The sequence below is a fragment of the Pinus tabuliformis genome, chromosome 8, assembly GCF_031772625.1.
Source record: "Pinus tabuliformis cultivar Carrire ecotype Pingquan chromosome 8, CPIR1, whole genome shotgun sequence".
Lineage (NCBI taxonomy): Eukaryota > Viridiplantae > Streptophyta > Pinopsida > Pinales > Pinaceae > Pinus > Pinus tabuliformis.
The window spans coordinates 1,478,476,434-1,478,498,996 of NC_142294.1; the positions used below are offsets into that span (position 1 = coordinate 1,478,476,434).

At 39.1% G+C, this 22,563-nt stretch overlaps 2 protein-coding genes across 5 annotated transcripts in view; one reads left to right on the forward strand and one right to left on the reverse strand.

Moving 5' to 3' along the window:
* LOC149241405 (calcium-transporting ATPase 5, plasma membrane-type-like) overlaps positions 1 to 22,563 on the forward strand; it is a 293,316-nt gene that overhangs the window by 105,710 nt on the left and 165,043 nt on the right. For all 4 annotated transcript variants that reach the window (XM_089373955.1, XM_089373953.1, XM_089373952.1 and 1 more), the window contains 6 exons: positions 5,416 to 5,532; positions 5,649 to 5,697; positions 6,953 to 7,050; positions 7,171 to 7,302; positions 7,427 to 7,516; positions 7,755 to 7,824. In XM_089373955.1, the coding sequence (XP_089230081.1) occupies positions 5,416 to 5,532; positions 5,649 to 5,697; positions 6,953 to 7,050; positions 7,171 to 7,302; positions 7,427 to 7,516; positions 7,755 to 7,824 (556 nt within the window). The remainder of the gene's footprint in view (positions 1 to 5,415; positions 5,533 to 5,648; positions 5,698 to 6,952; positions 7,051 to 7,170; positions 7,303 to 7,426; positions 7,517 to 7,754; positions 7,825 to 22,563) is intronic.
* Positions 19,792 to 21,972, reverse strand: LOC149241406 (uncharacterized). The gene is made up of 3 exons (XM_089461028.1): positions 21,135 to 21,972; positions 20,396 to 20,864; positions 19,792 to 20,272 (listed from the first exon to the last, which is right to left on the reverse strand). Exons 1-3 carry the CDS (start codon positions 21,970 to 21,972, stop codon positions 19,792 to 19,794), a joined length of 1,788 nt encoding a protein of 595 aa, XP_089317154.1.

Below are 22,563 nucleotides of genomic sequence, written 5' to 3' on the forward strand. Positions count from 1 at the left end.
CAAATTTCCTAAGTTTAGACTTAGGGAACCATTTAAAAAAGTTAATTATTTTAATTAAACCATCTCTAGGTGGAATTTTCCCAAACGATTTCTGGGTATTGGAGAATGCATGTGTCTTAGCCTCTTTGCAAAATCTCGAGGCAAGAGCACATCCGATGCTACAGAAATCAACACCAACTCTACACTGCGCTGCCCAGTATCTGACTTGCTACTATCTATTGCATCTGTCACTTAGGCATCTGACTACATCAACTGCCACTGATCCATCCTACTACTGCATGTTTTGAGCTCTTGTAGCAAGGTATTGATTCATGAGGTGGACCTCCTGGAGAATCCTGGCCATCCTATAACTCCCTAGGGCTACAAAACAAAATCACCCCAAGTTTTTGAGACATGTTTTCAGCGATAATCACATCAGAATTCATTTGTTGACACGTTTCGAACCAGCCAGTGTGGTTCATCGTCAGGACAAGATGAACCACACCGATTGGTTCGAAACGCGTCGACAAATGAATTTTGATGTGATTATTACCGAAAAATGTCTCAAAAACTTGATATGGATCACAAAAGCCTTAATTCAATAATAAAATCACCCCACCTCACTCCTGGAGGCATCTTAGTGATCATGACAAACTCTTCCTCCAATCTGGAGGACAACCTGTCAATCTCTGCGGATGCAGCCTGCTAATCCTTTTTCTCGTCCTTGTCCTTCTTCCTGAGAGGACATTTAGTGCTGTAGTGGCCAAGCTTACCACATCTGAAGCATTTCACCTTGGAAATGTCCCCCTTCCTCTTACGCTGCTTCTGCTGCCCCATTGGTGTGAGGGCCACATCCTCCTCTTCCTTTACTTGCTTCGTCCCACTACTGTTGCTGCTACCAGTGATGGTGGTATTCACCCACTCTTGCCTCATCTCTTCCTATTGCAGATCAACCCACATACGATCCTAGTCTAACAACTTTTCTCTGCCCAAAATACTCTGGATGAAGACTTGCCACTCTTCGAAAATGTTGTTTAGAGAAAACCGCACCAACTCGGTAGGCTGATGCGCTGACCCTACTGCAAACAACTGATCTCGGATATCCTGAAGCCTAGTAAGGAATGGGTCTATACGCTCCCCTTTCTGCATCCTCATGCATCTCAGCTTCTCCTCAAGATACATCTTTCGTTGCTCGGAAGATCCCTCGTATAGTGTTGCAAGTGCTTCCCACATCTGCTGGGCAATGTCTTTGCCAGCTATGTGAGACACCACGTGATCTCGAACTCCATCGAGAATCAACCTCTTTGCCTTCGCCATCTCCTTCTTGTAGGCCTTAAGCGGATCTGCATCTGCGGGTACAACTACCACACCATTGATATAAGCTTTGAGATCATACTCATCTAGAAGACAAGAAATTCTTGCCTTCCAGATCACGTAGTTGGAGGCTTTGTCCAATCGATCCTGATCTCTTAGCCCTACTGATGCCATCTTTGCAAAAATGTCGAATTCCTCCTCTTCTCCTCTACGCAGCTGTTGACTGGCTTTTCACACTCCCTGCTGGAGTGGGCAAATCTTCTCACAACTACTGCTTCTTTGCTAGGAAAATTCAAACTTTTGGGCTAGAAGTCCCTTGAGAAAAGAATTCCCTCAGTGTGTGCTCTTCCTTCCTCCTGATGCTATTTTGCACTAGCAAACTGCTGCAAAATAACTATGTCCTAGCTGAAGATCTGCTCTGCAAGGAAAATACTAAGTCTCCATTTGCCTCTGGTAAGCTCTAATTTGGAAAATCTAATTTCTATGTCGACTCTCTCAGAGAAATAAATTTTCCTCAAAAACTGACCCTCCCGGCCCATGTTGAAATTTCTAAGTATTACCTGTTAGAAATTTTATCTGTATTCTCTGGTTTATTTTGCCTACTTGTTTAATTCCTAACGAGTTATTTACTCATAAAAACACTGAAATAAACACAATACAGTCTCAACCATCTACAGATCAACAACTGAAAGAAATAGACAAACACACAAGTGACACCGTTATTTTTGGACAACACATCCCCTGAAAAACCCAACTTGGGAAAACCTGTGCAACAATTCTAAGGGTTATTTTATTATGCAGTCTTTCTGAGTACAACTGGGTACCTAACTGGCTCACCCGACAGAGAAAAATAATCTGGCAGTAATACCTCTCTATTCGGAAGCAGATATTCGGAAAGTCTGCCCCACAAAACGCTCTCCAGCACAATCTGAAGCTCAGTGTCAGCCCTCTGAGGCACTGCGCAGCCTATACGGCCCTCTGTGTCACTCCTGCAGCCTCTACGTATATGATGCAGGCCCTTTTGGCCTCTACGCAATCTCTTCTGCCTCTGCGTGGCTCCCTCTGGCTCAACGTCTGCCTCTCTGCCTCTGCGCTGGACTTCCGACACTATCTATGCCTCGTACTCACTGCGCCTTGCTGCAAATTCATCACTGATTCATTTCTCTTAGCAAACCCCGCTCTAGAAAATTGAATGACTGATCACTTCTGATGTGCTTCTCTAACTAACCCTCAAGCCTCCTCTTATACTTTTCCTGTTGGTTCTTCAACGACCGAGATTACATCTCTAATCAATGGCTAAGATTAGATTTGGCTTGATCCATGTCATTTAGAACCTTCTAACCCAGTTTTATATTAATACCCATTAATATTTTATTTTTCCTAAGTTTAGACTTAAGAACTCCATTAAAATATTAATTATTTTAATATCTCCTTAACCGGGTGGAATCTGCCCAAACAATTTCTGGGTCTTGGAGATCTCATGTGCTTTAGCCTCTCCATCAATTTTCATGGCTAGAGCACATCTGATGCTACCCCAAATCAACAACCCAAGGATTGCGCTGCCTTTAGAGGGTTTCGAACTACTGCCTCTGCAGAGATTCGAAATTCTCATCCCTTCTGCTACTGAGCTCTTCGACTTACGATCTGTGCTCTGATACCATGTGAAAATTCAGAATCCCCGAATCCTACTGCAGCAACTGATTTAGTTTCTTCTATTTGTTAAATAATTGAAAAAATTATTTATTGCATCCTATGGTAAATATCGAAACTAATACACTGCAGCCTTCACAAATACAATACTGCGGAAGAAATAAAAACACTGGAAGAATAGATGCACACACACAATAATACACCGTTGTTTTTGGACCAATGTCCCTAGAAAAACCCAACTTGGGAAAACCGGTGCAACAATAGAGGGTTTTGTTATTATGCAGTAGTAAATCTAAGTACAAATCTATGGAAGCTCAAATCTAGCTTTCTATACAGAGAAATAACTGACAGGAGATCTAGTAAGAAAAATCTCATTCCCGCCGGTGATTTGACACTGACCTTTGCTCAAGATGAGTTGCCCCTTGCTGCTTCCGCACTACCTCTATGTTAGCCTACGCAGATCTGCGTCCCACAACTCAGAGCAATGTCTCTCTCGCTAACTGATCAGCTGCTATCTGGAAAATCAATCCTGCTGGCCTCTGGGCTCCCACTCTAGCTTCTGGCACTAAATTTCAACTTTTCCTCAACAAAATATGAATCTCCCTCTAAAGCTCTGCGCTGCCTCTCTGTGGCACTCAATGCCTCTTTGCTATGCACTCACCAGACTGGAGAAACTTCTTTCCGACCTTACTATCCCTGCCCCTCTCTCACTGCTTATTGAATTCCCAACAAAATCGAATTCCTTATCTCTCAAGTGTGTTCTCCAGCCCCCATTGAATTTCTTCTTATAATCTCTCGTTGAGACGTCAACGACCAAGATTAAAACATAATCAATGGCTAAGATTAACTAGAGCTTGATCCATGTCTTCTTCTAGAAGATTCTCACCATGACTTACTTAATACCCTTTAATTAATCAGTTTTCTTAAGTTTAAACTTAGGCACCATTAAAAAAAGATTAATTAATTTAATTAAGTCATCTCTAGGTTGAATTTCCAGAAACGATTTCTGGGTTTTGGAGTATACATGTATTCTAGCACCTCCACAAAGTTTCGTGGCTAGAACACATATGATGCTACAAAAATAAAAAACATGTGATACAATGATGGAATGGAGTAGGGGACAAAGGGGAACAACCTGGGTCACATCCCCATGGCACAAGCATAGCTAAGAAAAGAGAAGCCACCATTGGGTGAATAATGTGTAGGAGGGAGCAATCATCGTACATGAGTTACCCCGACCTTGGTTTTTCCACCCTTCTTCGAATGCCTTTTGCATTTTATGATTTTCTTTGGTTAACTACTTGGGGGTCAGAGGAATGAGAGCATGATGTGTAAAGTATAGCAATGGATACCCGCTTTTAAGGTGAGGCAGTTCATTGCTCACTAGGGGTTGGGACAATCATGGGTTCCTGAATGGTGAAGGAGACTCATCTAGGGCCTTTAGGAACCAGGGTGATGGCCATGGAAGGGGAAGAGCTCATGTAATGGCTTTTGCCCATGTGCTAAATGTGTTTGTCCCGACCATCTTTTGCATTTTGTGGTACAATTTCTTGTTGAATGTGGCGAATTATGCTTTTTAATTTTCTTTTTAGTTGCATCAACTGTCAGGGCATCGTTTCAGATTCAACCCAAGATGTAGGCAAGGGGAGGGGGTAGTTGACCCTATGTGGACCCAGGTGAGAGAAGTGGTGAAAGGGGTTATAATGATTGGAAGGGGAGTGATATATGTGAATCGGGGATCGGGACCATGCATCCAAAATCGGGGTTTCCCATGTAATACCATCCCAGAAGCCCAAAGGCCAGTAAAAGAGATCCCACAGGACTAGGGTTCAAGGTTAACATCCTAAAAGAGACCTAGGGGACAAGATCACAAACCTAGTCCACTCTTTCCGCCAAATCTCCCCATTAGTCCGCACCCAAGAGTTTCCATGATAAGTAAACTAAAATACTCAATTACCAAATGACAAGGCATACCTTTAGGTTTGGGAGGCCCACCTTCAAACATACGATCATGACAAATGGATGAGGGAACACATGGCTGGCTGAGGTGGCAGAGAAATGGCACAACGAGCTAGTTGGCAGCTCCAAGGGGTTGCTGGGTGCCGACTGAGGACCATCATGGAGAAAAAAAATTTCCCCTAGGGATATCACCACAAAATGGTGGGTAACAAGCTTGACAAGCAAAAAGATGATATATTCAAGATGTTTTGACAAATAAGTTATTGCTGACTTTTCCTTGTGCATTAAGAAGTGGCTGTAGGTTAGGTTTTAACTTCTATAGTTCCCTGACTTCTATAGGATAATAACATTGAAGCATATTAAACTAGACATTGCAGAATGTAATTTGATGGTTATGGGTAAGAATCATAGAATTGAATATCTCAGCATTAAATATTTAACATCTTTGCACTTTCGTTGGCTTTTCTCAGCTCCATACTTTTCTAATCAATGCTTCATCATGCACATATGCAGCAAGCAACATTGGCTCTAAATGCTTCTCGCCGGTTTAGGTATACATTAGATTTAAAAAAGGTAGAGGAGAGAGAACAGATTAAAAGCAAGATCAGAGCCCATGCTCAAGCTGTAAGGGTAAGTCATGATCTGTAATTGTGGCTTTTGTTGTTTATTTCTATAAAGATAAAATCATAAATGTCATTTTAAGCATACAGCATTCCTGAATCCTAAGTCCTTCCTTTTGTTTCCAGGCAGCCCATCTCTTCAAGACAGCTGCTATAAAGCCAAATAAAGAGGAGGGTACGCAAATTTTCCTTCCTTTTTGCTTTAAAACAGTTTAGTCCTTATTTGCAGGCATTGAGTAAATACACAATATATATGCTAAACAGATGAAATTGGTGAACAGATGTTGAACAATCAGGATAACAACAGATTATCGTGTAATCTATTTCTCTTTTGGGCCATAATACAACTAAATAGAAAGAAAGATTATAATTTATAATGATTATAGTCTTTATGGCCAAAACGACTGATTTGACTATACGTGGTTTTGAATGAATGCCTTGAATTGGTATGATAGCGTGGTCATAATTCTGTATATCCGACCTATATTAAGTGTTTTATAATTGACTAAATGGAAATAACTTGTCAAAAGTAGAAATTGCAGCCCGCTTTTGAGCTTGCATCTAGCATTCAAATGATATAATGACGGCTTATTCCTTTCCTTTCTATCATGAAATATAACTTAAGGGAATTTGGAAGACCCCCTTAGTTCTTTTATAAATATAATGCATGTTCAGCATATCATATTTTCTTTGCATTAATCTCAGGGATTTTGATGTCTTGGTTTTAGATTATTGGCATTGTTGTATTTTTTATTATGCCCAAATAGTTATTGCTGACAGTTTTCTACACACTGATTTTTTTTTATCATAACACGATATATGGCTCCTGGACAAATTTGGATTCTGGAATGAAGAATAATTACATCGAAAGATCCCATTTCTAGCCCTAGCCTTGTGTTTGATGTCTTTCACCCAGGTTTTAAGTTGTCACTACCTCAACATATTTCTTGCTTTGTCTGTAATTTTGTAATTGCCATAAAGTTATCTATTTTTTGGAAAAAAAATCTTATATTATAAAAAAACATATATGCACACATGCAAAATAGAATTCATGTACCTGACTACAGCTAAGTTGCAAGGAGATCAGACTGAGCTCTGGTAGATTTATCCTTAGCATCTTTCCTCAGCAATTATCCCTGAGCCCTAACTTTCATAGACAACTCATTAAAAGCCAAAATTTGAAAAGAATCTGCAGACCTAATAAACCTTTAAAAACATAATCACAATGGATCTTTTGAAGAATATACAAAAACGTGGATGGAATGCAGTGCCAAGGACCATAATGATGGCTCAACCCATATTGCTCTGCGAAAGGAAATATCAATTAATTTGTATAGTTGCTTAATTTTATGTGTATATCAAATGTTCTTCATTGCCTTTCCAATTTGTGATTAAATCACATTGACTAATATGTTTAAACTGAAATATAGCCATAGAAGTTCCCCCAGAAGGTTTTGAAATTGGACCAAAAACACTTGCGAATCTGGTTAGAGAACATGATTTTTATGCTCTACAGCATATGGGCGGGGTAAGATTGAAGATATATTTGATATTTTGATTTTATTTGCACATTTCAATTAATTCATCTTTTTATACTTTATGTTCCTGCCGAGGTAATTATTACTGTGACAACGTGAAACGCTAACAGGTAAATCAGTTAGCCACTCTATTACATACTGATCTTGAGAAGGGTATCAAGGGAAGTCCAGAAGAAATTCAACGCCGAAGGAATGCATATGGAGAGAACTCATATCCACGAAAGGATGTGAACAACTTTTTTGTAATGTTTTCTTTTGCATTCTTCGATAGACCAAACTGTATATTTGCTCTACAGAGGTATTTATGATTCTGTCTGAAATCGGCATTTAAGTTATTTACATAACTGAACTTATATCCTTTTTTAGGTTTTTGTGTGGGAAGCTGTTCAGGACACGACACTTGTCATTTTGATGATTTGTGCGGCGTTGTCACTTGCTTTAGGCATAAAAACTGAAGTGAGTTATACTCTCATGTTACTGGGTACGCTAGTATTCAATTATTTGTTGTCTATTGTGGCAAAGATTTGACTAAAATGACTCTTTAAATGGTACCCTTTACCGCTGATTGCACCTCTTATCTTCTCTGGATTTAAGAATCTTTGAGGAATGATTTGTCTTCTTTATGCCAAATTCGTTAGACATGTTGCTTCTGAACATTTGTCTCTTATTATGGATTTATATTTGAAATTTGCAGGGCATTAGGGAGGGGTGGTTTAATGGTGGAAGTATATCTTTTGCTGTGATCCTTGTCATTCTTGTTACAGGCAAGGAATTCTGTTCTGTATTCTTTAGCTTAAAATTTTTAACTCAAGCCTCTGTGTAACTCATGACATTTATTTGTTCTGGTGTCGCTCATGTTTTATTGATATTCAGGTTTTGTTTTAATCTCCGGGAAATTTATCTTTCTAGGTTTAAGTAATTGAATATGTCATAGTTTTAACTTAGATATGGGCATTCTTATGCTTTATTATAATTTTCACCTTAAAGTATGATATGGATTTCAACTTTTCTGAAGTAGGATACAGAGAAAACTCTATTTAGTTGAATCCTTGGTAGCATAATTTTTCAACAACTGTAAAAAAGCAATGATCCATTATCTCTTGCATTTTTTAATATCTATGATGCAGTATATTGCCACAAGATATAGCAAGCCTTGGAGAGGGCTACCCTACAAGGCAAGAACTAGACCAAGTGACAACAATGAGATAGTAGCCCACTGTCACCACAACTATGACCTCCAACTACTACCCACTTCTCTTTATGGACTTTCACCAATGGGAGGAGTCCAGGTACAAAGGTCACCTAATAGGTATGCTAGGTTTTAAGGTATGAGGTGGCTTACACAATTTTAGGTACAAGGCTCCAGGGATTAGGAAGGGGCAATTGGCTTTCCAAATAAAGGCCAAATTGAGGCAAGGCAAGACCTAGGGTTTGATTTATAGGTTGAGAGTTGCGGTGACCCAAGGTCAAGCTGCCAAGAAAGGGTTTCCCACAATGTATTTTAACAAGGTTATGGCACATGAAACTCTCAAGAAGTCCTCAATTTGGAGCTAAAACCAAACTAGGGTTTTACCCTAGGGAAAACAACTAGGGCAAGAGAGATAATGGATAAAACTAGAATGAATGCCCACCAAGGAGAATGACTTTGAAGAAACCACTATAATCCTCAATGTTTAAGCTTTCCAAGACCAAAAATCTCCCCTCCTAGTCAATTCACACTAAAACCATAGATGGCTGCTTGGCCTTAAGGGGGCCGAATTAGAGAGAGAAAGAAAATTCAAATTTATGGATAAAAGGTTGTTTGATCATCAACAAGATTTGGCTAGTGCCTAGTCCTTGGGTTGATGGAGTCTATGGAGGTGATAAATTAGCCAATTCTTCCAAAGGAGTAATGATATTTGATGCCCTAGCACAATCCCTAACTATTTCCTTTTTGAGGGATTGAAGTCACTTGGGAGAGATATAATCAAGACCACCAAGGGGAATGCCATTCACATATCATATAATAAGTAATGCATGCAATAATGAGACCTAACTTCCATATAATTGATATTCAATAAATTAGGTCACAATAGAACAAAACCTAGATAATGAATTCATTCCATAGATTAAACATAATCATGAAGATTATTCAAAAATAGGCATGTTGCCACACAATCTAGTAGGGGTCCTAGGAGGGGTACATAAGGGACAACTAGTAGACTAAATGACAATAATGGGACAAAGACCCATTGTCACCTCAACGAGTGTTCCCTGCTCTTTACAGATTTTCACTGATGGGAGGAGTCCCGGTTTGAAGGAAATGACCCGAAATGATATGATCAATGACAAGGTATGAAGTGATTTCCAAGGCCCATTCAAGGAGAGGCTCAACTAGGGCTCACTGCTTCAAGAGAAGCTAAAGGCTCTCCAAGAAATACCTAAGAGGAGAGTCAAGACCTAGGGTTTATGAATGTTCAACAATGATGAGTATGTCTATGGTTAAGACTCTCAATATGATAATATGACCTCTCAAGAAGCTTTGGAAGATGATTATATACCTTCAAGTAGGCTTTCACTATTCTTGAGAAACCTAGTTATGGCTTACGCTAGACCTAGGGTTTTTAGGATAATTGTGGGAGGAAATTCCCTCCAAAGCACTTTCTAGATCAAGGTAAGAGAGGAAAGGGGTTCTTATGATTTATTCAAATGAATACTAGGCTCATACTACCCTAAAAAAATCCACCTTGCAAAGGACTACTTAGGTTACCTTTTCGGGGAACCACTAGGGCATCAAATATCTTGAAATTCCACCATAAGAAATGCTTCAAAATTTGAGATCCTATAGAGAAAACATCAATGCAGATCCCTATCTAGACAAATTTAAAAAATATGCCCTCCAAAGGATTTTGTAGGGTGCCCTAGCTATCCTTCTAGAAAAAGGGGGCCAAAATTTTGAGAAGAGAAAAAGAAAGGGAAAGGAGAGTGTGATCACCAAATTTTTTGGATTAGTGCCTAGTCCTTGGCTATGGAGTCTATTGGCACTGATGTCAACCAGAGTGGCAAGAATGTGTGCTGCAGCAAATGCATGGATCAGAAGGATTCCTATGGTAGTTGCAGGCTTCATGTGGAGGATCATCATGGTGGGTGTGATTTCATCTGTCCAAAAAGTCAATGAGAAAAGAAGTTTGCAGTCATATTCCAGGCAGCAGAAGGACTCAAAGCCTACATCGGACCCTCTCCATTGGAAAGTGCTCTGAACAAGCTTTCCAATGATATGTGGAAGTCCAAAAATGGACTCCTGGATCAAAAGATATGGTTTGCTGAAGTTTCAAGGATTTGAAGCCTTAGGAAGGAAGGAATATCGGAGATCGCAATATTGGAGGTCCAGCATACCGACGCATCGCAATATCGGAGGTTCGATACATCGAGCAGTCAGTATCGGAGTTTGGAGGAGCATCGACACATTGGAACATCAGTGTATCGCATAATCAGAACTTCTTAAAGTGAGAACCTTTAAAAAGTTGCGATATCATAAAGTGCCGATAGTATTAGAAAGCGTCGGGGAACACCGATAAAGGATTAATGAAGGATTTCATTGCAAAACCAAAGGTTGACAGGCCCTTTTCTCTCTCCTCTAGCGGGACACATGGCAGCGTACGATTGGCTCCGATAAAGACACATGGCAACATATGATTGGTTTCGATAAGGCTATAGTAACATTTGACGTCAGCATGACGTGGCGGCACGACAAGACATGTGGCAGGCAGTTTTGGTATTTTGAGGGGCCTAAGGGGACAAATCTGGATGACACATGTCACCACTCATGAGGTGCCACGTGGAGTGATGATGTCATATCGGAGGTTAAGGACGTCGGAACTTTAGAACAGTTGGTGTTTGAAAAAATTCCGATGAGAGGGGCTTCGATATTGGGCTGACACATGGTCGAGAAGAGTTTAAAGAACCAAGGGGCGCAAAGCACTTAACAAAGAAAAAATGGCCCTCGATAGGAACAAAATGCCCTAGCACTTTGAGGCTAAGCGGTAGGTCACAGGCAGTGGTTCTATGGTGTATAAGAAATGAGGAGCTAAGCGCAGAAGGGCCAAGGACATTGAAACTCTGTGTTTTCGTAATGTCTTTAAAAATAAAGTTCTGATGAGTTGAAGCTCCGATATAGCACTATGGTAATATTACAGGACATATTGGGTTCCGATAGTGTAACGCAGAAGAGTTAAAAGATGGATGAGTTGGCAGTTATGATTCCGGAACACTAATAAGGCCACCACAGTTGATCGCTCCTAGCTCCAAAAAGTGGCGAATTCAAGCAGTTAAGGTGAAAATGACAGGTGAACCGATCGAGTAACTGAAGAGGAACACCATGGAAAAGACGTGGCTTGATTAGAGGCCATCATAGGAATTGTAGTGACAAAACACAATAACTAAAATCTGAAATACAGAAAGCTTGAAGAATTAATTTGTACTTACCTTAACTGCTGCTGATTCTGCTACTGAACTGGTGATTCTGCTGCTGGTGATGCCGTGGCTATTTTGATCCAATTTCCGGGAGACCAATACCTCCCAACCAGACTGAGCAAACCTAGCTACTCAATCCAGAAAGCTGCTCACAGAAGCTCTCTGTCCCTCCGTGCCCAGAACCTCAGACGGCTTAAAGCTCTTCCAATAGACAATTATCTTCTCCTGGTTTTCTCCTGGTGAAATTCTGCTTCCGGTTCTCTCTGCCCCTCTCTGGTTTCCCCCCCTTCTCTCGATCCAGGCTGCCGGTTTTTATCCATGGGCCTGGCGGTGGCCGCCCTCCTACCTGCAGCCACCGCCTTCCCCCTACCTGACACGCCCTCCATGCAATTAACTCTCAGATATTTCCCGGCAAGGTGTGCTCTGTTATAAATTTTTAGCAGGTTGGACGCGCCCCTTTAATGAACTTTGGTATATATATATTCTTTAGCACAGTTTAGATTTACGTTTATAAAGTTCATTTATATGTTTTTATAACATTTCAGTTATATATATATTATAGAGTTTAATTACATGTTTTATAACATTTCCTTTATGTATGTTATAAAGTTCCATGATATATTTTATAACATTTCATTTATATATGTTATAAAGTTCACTTATATGTTTTATAACATTTCCTTTATATATGTTATAAAGTTCAATGATATATTTTATAACATTTCATTATATATGTTATAAAGTTAAATGATATATTTTATAACATTTCATTATATATGTTATAAAGTTCAATGATATATTTTATAAATTTATATTATAAAGTCCAATTATATATTTTATAAAATTTAATATCTATATATATATATATATATATATATATATATATATATATATATATATTATAAAGTTTAAAATTTTATTAATGGATCAATTTAGATGGGTTGTTACAGGAATGGCGTGGAGATACTTTCCTTAACCATCATTCAGTTTTTCTTATTTCTATTATTCTGTAATTTTTGCATTTTCAAGAAAGGAATCGAATCCTTTGTAATGATTTGGGCAGTAGAGCCTTCACACGTGGAGATAGCTAGTCGATCAGACAGCTGGAGCTCGACTGAGATATTTTGTAATTGTTTCTCAAGCTCCCCCTCTCCTTATAAAAAGAGGGAAGAAACACTTAAAGGAGGTTCAAAATTTTTGGAAAGAACTCTTGGAAAGGACCTTTTCCTGGTTTCATGAAGACAATGTTATGAATCTCGATGTATGTATGTTTCTCAGAAAATTAATGCGAGATTTTTGGTGATTCCAACTTATTGGATTGCAGTATGTTCATCTCCCTTTGTGTTTTCATATATGTTGAATATTCTTCTTAGATTTCATGTCAAGTAGCTGCCAGATATATTTCTCATTAGATGTAGATTCATTTCTATCAAGTTATTAGTGGATAATGACAGTATAAGATTCATTTCGATCAAGTTATTGATGGATAATGCCTGTATGGATGTGGAAATTAAGTCTTTAAAAAGCGCTCCATGTATCTTAGCATTCCATAAACATTTCCTTTCTCTCGTTTCTCTCTAAATCCAGATATACATAATTCTTAAGGTTTAAGCTCTGTATGATGGATTTCTCCTCTACTGTCTTCTACAATTACATCTGTCTTAACAACTGATTTGCTGCAAGCTCTCAATCTGATTTGGCCACCACTGATTGAGGATCATTTCCTGTGTATTCCTGCATGTGTGTTGGTTCATACATTGTATCTTTATGAATGGTTCTGAATCAATCTTATTTGAATTACATGCAAAACTATGGTGCTACAAGTCCTTAAGATAAATTTGACAACACTAACTAGGATGTCCTAGGCACTGGCCTCCTATCAACCGAGAGACTGTCTCTAGGAGTGACAACGGAGTCTATGTGATTTGAAATTTTGCTGAAATTGTCTTCAAGGAGGCGAAAAAGTGATGCCCTAGCACCTACTTTTCAACAATTACCCACTGAAGATCTATGGACTTTTATGGAAGAAAATTGGATTTCAATCCGCTAGGAACATTCATCTACTTGTTATTCAATGAGTAACATTAGACATTGTTACATGGAAAAATCTTCAACAAAATCACTTACAAGGTAATAAGAGATATATCCAATCCAAGATCAAGATAGTGGCTCCAAGAAAGAACAAGACTTCAACTTCCAAATATATCGAAATGCATCAAAAGAGCTCCGGTAGACATCCAAAAACAAGTGCGAAATTTTCAAGAGAGAGAGATATCCAAGTCTGATGATGATGCTTGATACAAATGAGGCTTAAATCTATTTATATGAGCCTCTTCTAATTCAAATTAGCCTAAGGCGCCCCTCAAAATATTTTAATGTGCAAATTAACATAACTTTGGTGACAAGCCACCAAATAGTTTATAAAGTGTAGAATAAGCCATCCAAAATGAAGCTGAAATGATGAAGCAATGGTGTAGGAGGGCCATTGGAAGGTCTAATTGAGTCCTCAAGGTGCCATGATGAAGAAGAGGGCTCCATGAATGATGGTCAAGGGGGTGGCCCCTTGATCTCCAAGTAAAACATCATGTGGTGCTCCAAAGTGGCTCTAGGGCACAAGTAGTGGTCTCATGGGTCTCCTAGTGTAAAATAAGCCTGTAGACTACTCCAAATGAGGGCAAGGAAGATGGTGCTTGCCCTCCCATGTCTCAAGGATGAGATAAACCTCCTCTAGGCCTCAGATCAACTGCTAAACCCTGTATACAATGTTGAGCTAGCTGGGGGCAACTGCTAAACCCTGTATAAGATCCAATGCGTCTCCTCACCTTTAGAAACAATAATTCATTAGTGCAATTAAGTGAATAAGTTTGTTAATCAAGGGCAGAAATGAAACTTCATAGTGGGTTTCCCTTCCAAATTTGGGGCTTTAAACATGTAATGGTGTTACCTCCCTAGGTAGGAGTAGTTAATGAACAACCCTATTAGGTGTTCCCAGCCCCTAAAGGGAAGGACATGTCCAAGGTACATCCTTCAAGTGGTAGGTGTCATGTGGATAATGATGAGGTGGATGGGGACACAGGGGTCTCAAGGCCAAATGCCATGGGCTCAAGGGTGGTAATGATGAGGGATGTCCACATATTTGGGTGTCTGAATGCAGGAGGGAGTGATTGTGGTACACAAGTTAACCCGACCTTTCTTTTTCCGCCCTTCTTCATTTTCCTTTTGCCTTTTATTGGTTTTTCTTTTATTTTATTGCTCAGGGTTCCAGGGCATGAGATCATGATGTGTATGATATAATAGTGATTACCCCCTTAAGGTGGGGCATTTCATCGCCCACCAGGGGTTGAAACATACATGGGTTCCTTAATGATGCAAGGGGCACTCACAGGGGCCCTAGGAACCAGGGTGATAGCCATAATGGTAAGGGTTAGAGCTCATGTTTGGCTTTTGCCCATGTGCTAAATTTTATTGTGCCTGCCATCTTTTGCATTTTGTGGTGCATTTCCTTTTGCATGTGGCCATATTATGCTTTTATCGTTTTTTTTAGCTGCATCAACCTCCGGGCAATGTTCTAGGCTCGACCCAAACATGTGGACAAGGGGAGGGGGAATACCAGAGCCTTGTGGACCCAAAGAGGGAAGATGATGAAATAAGGCATTAAATGTGCGGAGGGGAGCAAAAAATGTGAAACAAGGAAATAGGACTGCACTACCAAAATCGGTGTTTCTCAAGTAATACCCATCCTAAAGCTGTAAGCCAGTAAGGAAAATCCCACGGGACTAGGGTTGAGGATTAACTCCCCTAGTTAAGGTAAGGGAACAAGACTATAATCAAAACCCTTCCTCCTTCCAAGTCACCCAATAATCCATACCTAAATGTGCCCAAGGAAAACAAGCATAAGCACCTAATTGCATAATGAAATTTCATACTTTTAGGATTTGATGGCCCACTTTCAAACATGCGATATCGACAGATGGGCGAGGGGACATATGATTGGCTCAGGGAGCAGAGGCATTTAGCACAATATCAGCTACACTAGTGGCTGTTAGGGGCTGTTGGCTACCAGCTGAAGACAAATGTAGGAGAAAATTCTCCTATGGGGTCACCCATAGGTGGTGGGTAACATGGCACACTTACAAGAAGAAAATGCATAAATAGTTCATTACCAATCCAAGATAGCTTCTCCAAAGTCAGGAACAAGCTCCAACGACCAAATATACTCCGTAAATCACATCTTGCCAAAAAGAAAAGAGGACAAAATTCTTCTAAGAGAGGTTGAATTGTCCAAGTGATGTTGATGAGAATGAAATAGTCCTCTCCTTTGTTTATATGAGGAGGATGAGTTCTAAATTAGCCTAAGAGCCCCTATATGAGAAGTTAAATCACAGTGATCTCTTGGGTTACAAGCCAACCCACTAGCTTTCAACATAAATGCTAAACAAATCCCACACGTGTGAGTCGTGAGGCCTTCTAGGTTGATGTCATCCAAGTATGAAGCTCAAAATGCCAAGTGTTGGTGCTCTAGAGTGCCAAGTGTGATGTAGAAGCACGTAAAAATCATCCTTTGAGGGTTGGCCCTCAAATCAAGTTGTCAATGGCTCTTTGCGGTCCTTGTTACCGCTCAAACTAGCAAGGGACCTAAAGGGGATCACTAAAGGGAAAATGCTAGACAAAGGGCAACAAATGGAGACTTAGCCCATTATCACCTCAACTAAGGCTCCCTTCTATTTATGAACTTTCACCAATGGGAGGAGACCCAGTATATTATGCAGTCACCGATGAAGGATAAATAAATGAATGGATGTGGAGTGACCCAAATAATTCCCTTTCCATAATAGGTTGAAGGATAGAGCTTGCTTTCTTTCTAAGCAAGGTATAATGTCTTCTAGGGAAAGGAAGGGAGGATTTGAGGGTTAGGTTTATGGGATATGACTTGTAAAGGAGTTTCCTAATCCCTAAAATACTTATTGAAATTGGTATCCCGGGTGGTTCTTAAAGAATTGTCTTTTCAAAGGAACGGGACCTCACGGGACCAAGTGGACTTTTATACTTCGATGTGCAAAGGGTGATGGCTTATCAAGGTTAATATCCAAAAGGGGTCTAGGGGACAAGGGCACAGAACTAACCCATTCTTTCCGCCGAATCCCCGCATTAATCAATGCCCAAAAGTGTCCATGATAAGCAAACTACAATACTCAATTACGAAATGACAAGGCATACCTTTAGGTTTGGGAGGCCCACCTTCAAACATATGATCATGGCATATGGGCGAGGGACCAATGAGCTAGCTGGTGGCTGAAGGGGCTGCTCGCTGAGGACCATCTTGGAGTTTTTCTCCTAGGGATATCACCCACAAAATAGTGGGTAACTGTCCTCAAAATCCATCTAGGTCACTGTTACCTGCTTAGATGTAATTAGAAAAATAACAAATCCATTGCCCAATAGACAAGGCACCAGTCAAAATTTTTGAAGTTTAGAAATTTGGGAGGGCAATTTTGCCCCTTCTTCTCTCTCTATTCTTCTATCATCTTTCTTCATAAAAATTTCGTATCCCCATGGGGGAGTTGTAAAAAAATGTCACTAGCATGATGAGCTTATGTAATAGACTTAGACCCTTGGGACCTGGCTACTAAGGAAGTTGCTCTAGAGTGTTTTTTTCACTTAATTAATTTTTTTTTCGACGATAAATAATTAATTGATTTTTTTCACTCACAACCTCCAAAGTTGAAGTGCGTCTTAATAATTGGGCCTTGAGTGCGTCTTAATGTATATTACCATGTTAGGAATTGAGTCTCTTGAGATTGCATTAGGTTTTAGTAGAGTTTTTTAATAATAAAAATTTATTGCAGAACGGAAAATTTTAATTAATTTTTATGTAACAAATGAAAAAGTGGCACTAGGAAGATTTGTATGGCATGTGATTACTCGATATTCATGGTTAGAGTACCAACATTATCTTAGTAACCACTTTGGGGTGGAAATTATTAATTTTTTTCTCATGAAAATTCACTTTTACTCAATAAGTGAGAAAAAGACATTAAAAATTAGAATTAAATAAGCCATGGACATGCTGGAAACATGGCTTTAGTCAATTAAGGGTCTCAATCACTTGAAGTAGAGTGACTAAGAAGAAAAGCTCTAGTTAAGAGGCCAAGTTAATGGCAAAGATCCACAATAGATATTAAGCATGAAACAATAATGGCAAGAAAAACACTTAAAATATGTTACTCAATTGCTCAAGATGATTAACAAGATAATGCCAATATTGCGATTAGATTCTCAAGGCCTCAAGTTAAGAACACTTAGATCTTTAACATCAATGTGTAAGAGAAGAAGACATGCCAACATCCACTGAGTTCTTAGATTTATCCGCTTAAGCTACTATTCAACAAGATTATTCGATTATGTCAAGTGCTTTAGAGAGTGAGCTTATTAGTGCAAACTTGAAACTTATTGAGATTACACAAGACAACAATATGTTAGTGCCTTTGAAACAATAGAAACAATGTGTCAATTAGCCCAACAATAAACTCACTTCAAAGCTAGCTATCCTTTCCACAAGATGCAATTATTATCAATAGAGCATATACAAGTGAGAGCCTTATGTTATTTATGTTCAAATGATATTCAGTGAGCCACAAGTAGACTTTATGACAGCAGCAAGTTAGATTAGTTATTCGTACGCCAAATGTATCAAACAGTCCCAAATTATTTAATTTCTTGAGAGCACTTTAAATGAGGATGCAAACCATGAAAAGATGCTTATGTCACTGCTATAATTTCAGACCTTAGTATGCAGTCCAAACAGAGACAGTCATGAAAAAATATGAAATTTTGCAAAACAATGAATGCCCAATTTGTCCAAGTGACCTATTAATATGTTAGACAACTTATGGATTATTTTTATGCCACTTGTATGGATTAGATGCCACTGTTAGGAAAAGATCAGAGTGCTGTAGCAAAACAGTGAGGAGATCAAAAGGTTTAGGAGGCAAACCAATAGGCCTTAGGCCTAGAAGATGACTAGGAGATTGCCCACAACTCCTCCAATGGCTAGACCACCTGCAACAACAAAATTTTGACACAAAATTTCTGCAAAACACCCAAATATTAGCTTAGAAATCAAACAATGACCAATCAGAGATAGATATGAGGAAAAAGGGGGTGAAAAAGGGTCAACACTGGGGCTAGAAGAGGGGACACAAGGCCTAATATGCCTACAGCTCTAAGAGAAGAGCCACTAAGGCTCACGACAGGGGGCTTGAGGCCTTGTTAGGGCCACGGTAAGGGAGGAATAGTTCTGTAGGGCTTGCAGCAGAGCAAGAGAGGGAGGCCGACACTGGGCTTGAAAGAGCCCTAAAAAATTTGCAAACCCTCACAAAATTTTTATTTCGCTTCAGATCTTTAATATTTGCCCAAATTACTGCAAAATCCTTATATGCTGGCCTGCAAACAAAATAGAGATTAGATCTTACCCTTAAGGGCGTAGATCTAGCTCAAAACCCCAACGAATCCTTTGGAGTACCTTGAATCTCACTTGCACAAATGAAAATGAAAATACCCAAAACCCCAATATATACAAAATTGAAAAATTAAACCCCAAGCCCTAGTTGCTGCAAAAGCAAGGGTTAGAAAAGTCTATTTACAAAAAATTATTCTACAAAAATAGTTTACAAGCTATATAAAATATACAATCCTTGTGAAAAATAAATATTTTTTGAGGAAATAATTTCTTAAATGGTGAGTAGTGACCTAAGTCACCAGGTTCGAGTTCGAGTTCGAGTTCGAGGACCTTGAAATTCGAATAAAGTTCGGCAACTCAAATTTTGTCGATAAAATTCGACATATAGAAATTCGAAAAAAAAAATGTATATTAAAGATAGAGGGCAGATTTATACACTTATAAAGACTATCTTATTGTTAGAAATTATATTAATAATGGAGTCAAAGCATAATTCGATGAAAAGCTTGAAATGTATAGGAAAAATCAGCAAGTTATGTAGCACATGAAAATTGCTAATGAGTCAACCATATTGACAAAGAAATAATGAAAATTTCTAAAAGATACCATTTGATCACCAACCAAAATATGATGTACCATGTAACCATCAAAGCGAATAGAACAGTAAACAGTCATCAAATAAGAGTGAACAGCTTCCACATTAGATAAAAAGAGAGTTTAAACTTTAAACTTTAAAGTAGCAGCTAGCTTGGCAGTTTTAGGCTCTAGCAAATTGTTCATGCAAAAACTAAACTAGAACTCTAAAACAGGAACACAAGTTTTATTCTTGACATTCCTGTTGCCCACTTGTTATATCAAAAAGTTCTATGTCATCAAGAGCAGTATGAGATATGAATCCGCTAGATGCTTCAGCACCAGATTCATCAGCGAATTCCCTGTCACTATCAATGTACAAATCAGCATCATCCATTGTTGCATTTGGAACAAGATCGATCCACGGAGTAGAAGAATTGGATGACTCTTTAGCCACATTCTTCAATGCCAACTGCAAATTACTACGAACATAAACAAGATCTTCTAATTTTTGAGATGACAGTCTATTTCTTTTTTTGGAATGAATGTGGTCAAAGGAACTCCAATTCCTTTCACATGCTGATGCACTTGTTCCTTGGCTTAAGATACGCATTGCAAAATTTTGCAATTCTGGTGCCCCTGAACCATACCATTCCCACCATAGTGTTGGATCACTTCTGCTCCTATCATACTTTGCTGATACTGTTCCAAATAATCCTTCTTCTAACCTGTATGCATTCAAGTTGAGAGTCTCAATCAGTTCATATACAACAAGATTCATATAATTGCAAGACATTAACAACAAGATTCATATAATTGCATGCAAAGGAATATAATTGCAAGACATTTACCTGTATGCTCTCAACTGACTTCTGATCAAACCTGCAATCTCTGGATCTGGATTTAGCTTCTCAATAGATTGGATAAGTCCATTCATGATTTCTTCGTCCCTATGTCTTGGCAACCCAAACAATCTAGGGTCCAAATAGCATGCTGCTGCGTGTAATGGACTATGCATCATCTTCCATCTATGATCAATTAAATCCCATATCTCCTTGTAATCAGCTTCCACATTATCAAAAGCAGTTGCAATGGCCTCTTTGCAACGATCAAGGCTTTCATAAACAAAACCCATACAAGGTTTGTCACCATCAACCATGCGGAGCACATTAACAATTGGGCCACAAATTTTTAAAACCTTGTTTGCATTTTCCCAAAAGTCATTATTGAGCACTATTTGTTCAACATTTCTCCCCTTAGTTTCTTTTGAGAGAGTAGATCTCTCCCACTCAGTGCTGCAAAAAACAGCTCGTAGGCTCGCTTTTTCCTCAACAACTCTTTTCAGAGTAATATAAAAAGTGGCAAACCTTGTATCACAAGGCCTCAACAACTCTTTTGATGCATTCTTCCTGTATATGCTCAAAGTGAGACGATGGTTGATGATGAAGTTTGAAATTGATTTGGCTCTTCGGATTGTTTCATTGACCCAAGGAAATTTGGCTAAGTCATGCAACATTAAATCCAAGCAATGAGCTGCACAAGGGGTCCAATAAATCTGCCCATATTTTTCCATAATCAGCTTCCCTGCACCAACACAATTTGATGCATTATCTGTAACAACATGGACAACATTTTCCACCCCAACTTCTTGAATCGCTTCATCCAAAATTCCAAAAATGAATTCTGATGTCTTCACTTGATCCATTGCATTCACTGCCTTCAAGAAAACTACCCCTTGAGGACAATAAACAAGCACATTGATCAATGGGCGATGACACAAATCTGACCAACCATCACTCAAAATTGTGCATCCTGTAAGCTTCCAGGACTCTTTAATATCAGCCAACTTTTCTGTCACTCTGTCTTTCGCTCTGTTTAGCAAAGTTGTCCTTAAAGCTTCAGATCTAGGAGGAACATAGCCCTTCCCAAAATCAATGGCCTTTTTAATTACATTTTTAAAATATGGACTCCTCGCCACATTAAAGGGAATTGCACATGCATAAAAATACTCAGCAACAACGTCATCAACTTCCTGTTTCTCAACAGGTTTCCAGAATTGATTTAATGTTTTCGGCCCACCTGTTTTTGCTTGAGGAGCTGTAGAACTAGATCCACCAATGTTTGAAACTGAATTAATGGTGGAGGAAGACATGGCAATCTCCCTCTCAATTCGCTGCCTCTTATTCACCCTTTTCTGCTTTTGCATCTGTGAACTGGAATGGTCTTTCTCCACTTTGGCTTTTTGTTCATCAGTGATCTTAGTGCAGGCTTCAACACCACCTCCACTTCCATTGGTAATACCGAGAAGGTGATCCACTGCTCTAGTCAAAGTGCCCTTGAAATTATGTCCACACAGCTGACATGAAAGATTAGAACCATCTTTTTGGATAAAATTCCAAGCTACAACAGTTGACTTTGGGGGTGCCATTGGAATTTAGAAGTCTGAAATGTCTGACACTTCAATGTCTGAAATGCCTGCAATTTTTTTTGAAATTACATTTTCGTTAGTCATCTTCAACACAGTCAAATCAGGCTTCAGCCTTCAACACAGTGAGAACATAATTAGAACCTAGAGCCTAGAAAAAGTGGAGCATATGATCCAAAAGAAATTGTCCTTTGGGTACTCAGTACTCTCAGGCTTCAGCCCACTAAAACATTTTGTTAACTGCAGACTCAAGTTTCAACTGGGCTGATATCATTATAATTTATTACAGTGGCTTGACATAAAATTACAGAGGTTTGATCTAACTTAACAGTGGCATCTTTGTGACATATGTTCGGCATTAGACTAACAGGAGCCTCACTGCTCTTTTGAGCCTAAAAGTACCACCTACAAATTACAAGGATTGAATTGCAGTTACATTTCAGCACTAAACGAATCAGTTTATTGGCCTGTAGCAGCTTAATTGAAGGAGCAGAATTGGTTTCAAAAACATTTCCAGCTCTGTCCATTGGTGTCATTAATGAATCAGATTTCTGATCAAGGAGAGTCTGAATTTGAAGGGGGACCACTGGTTAT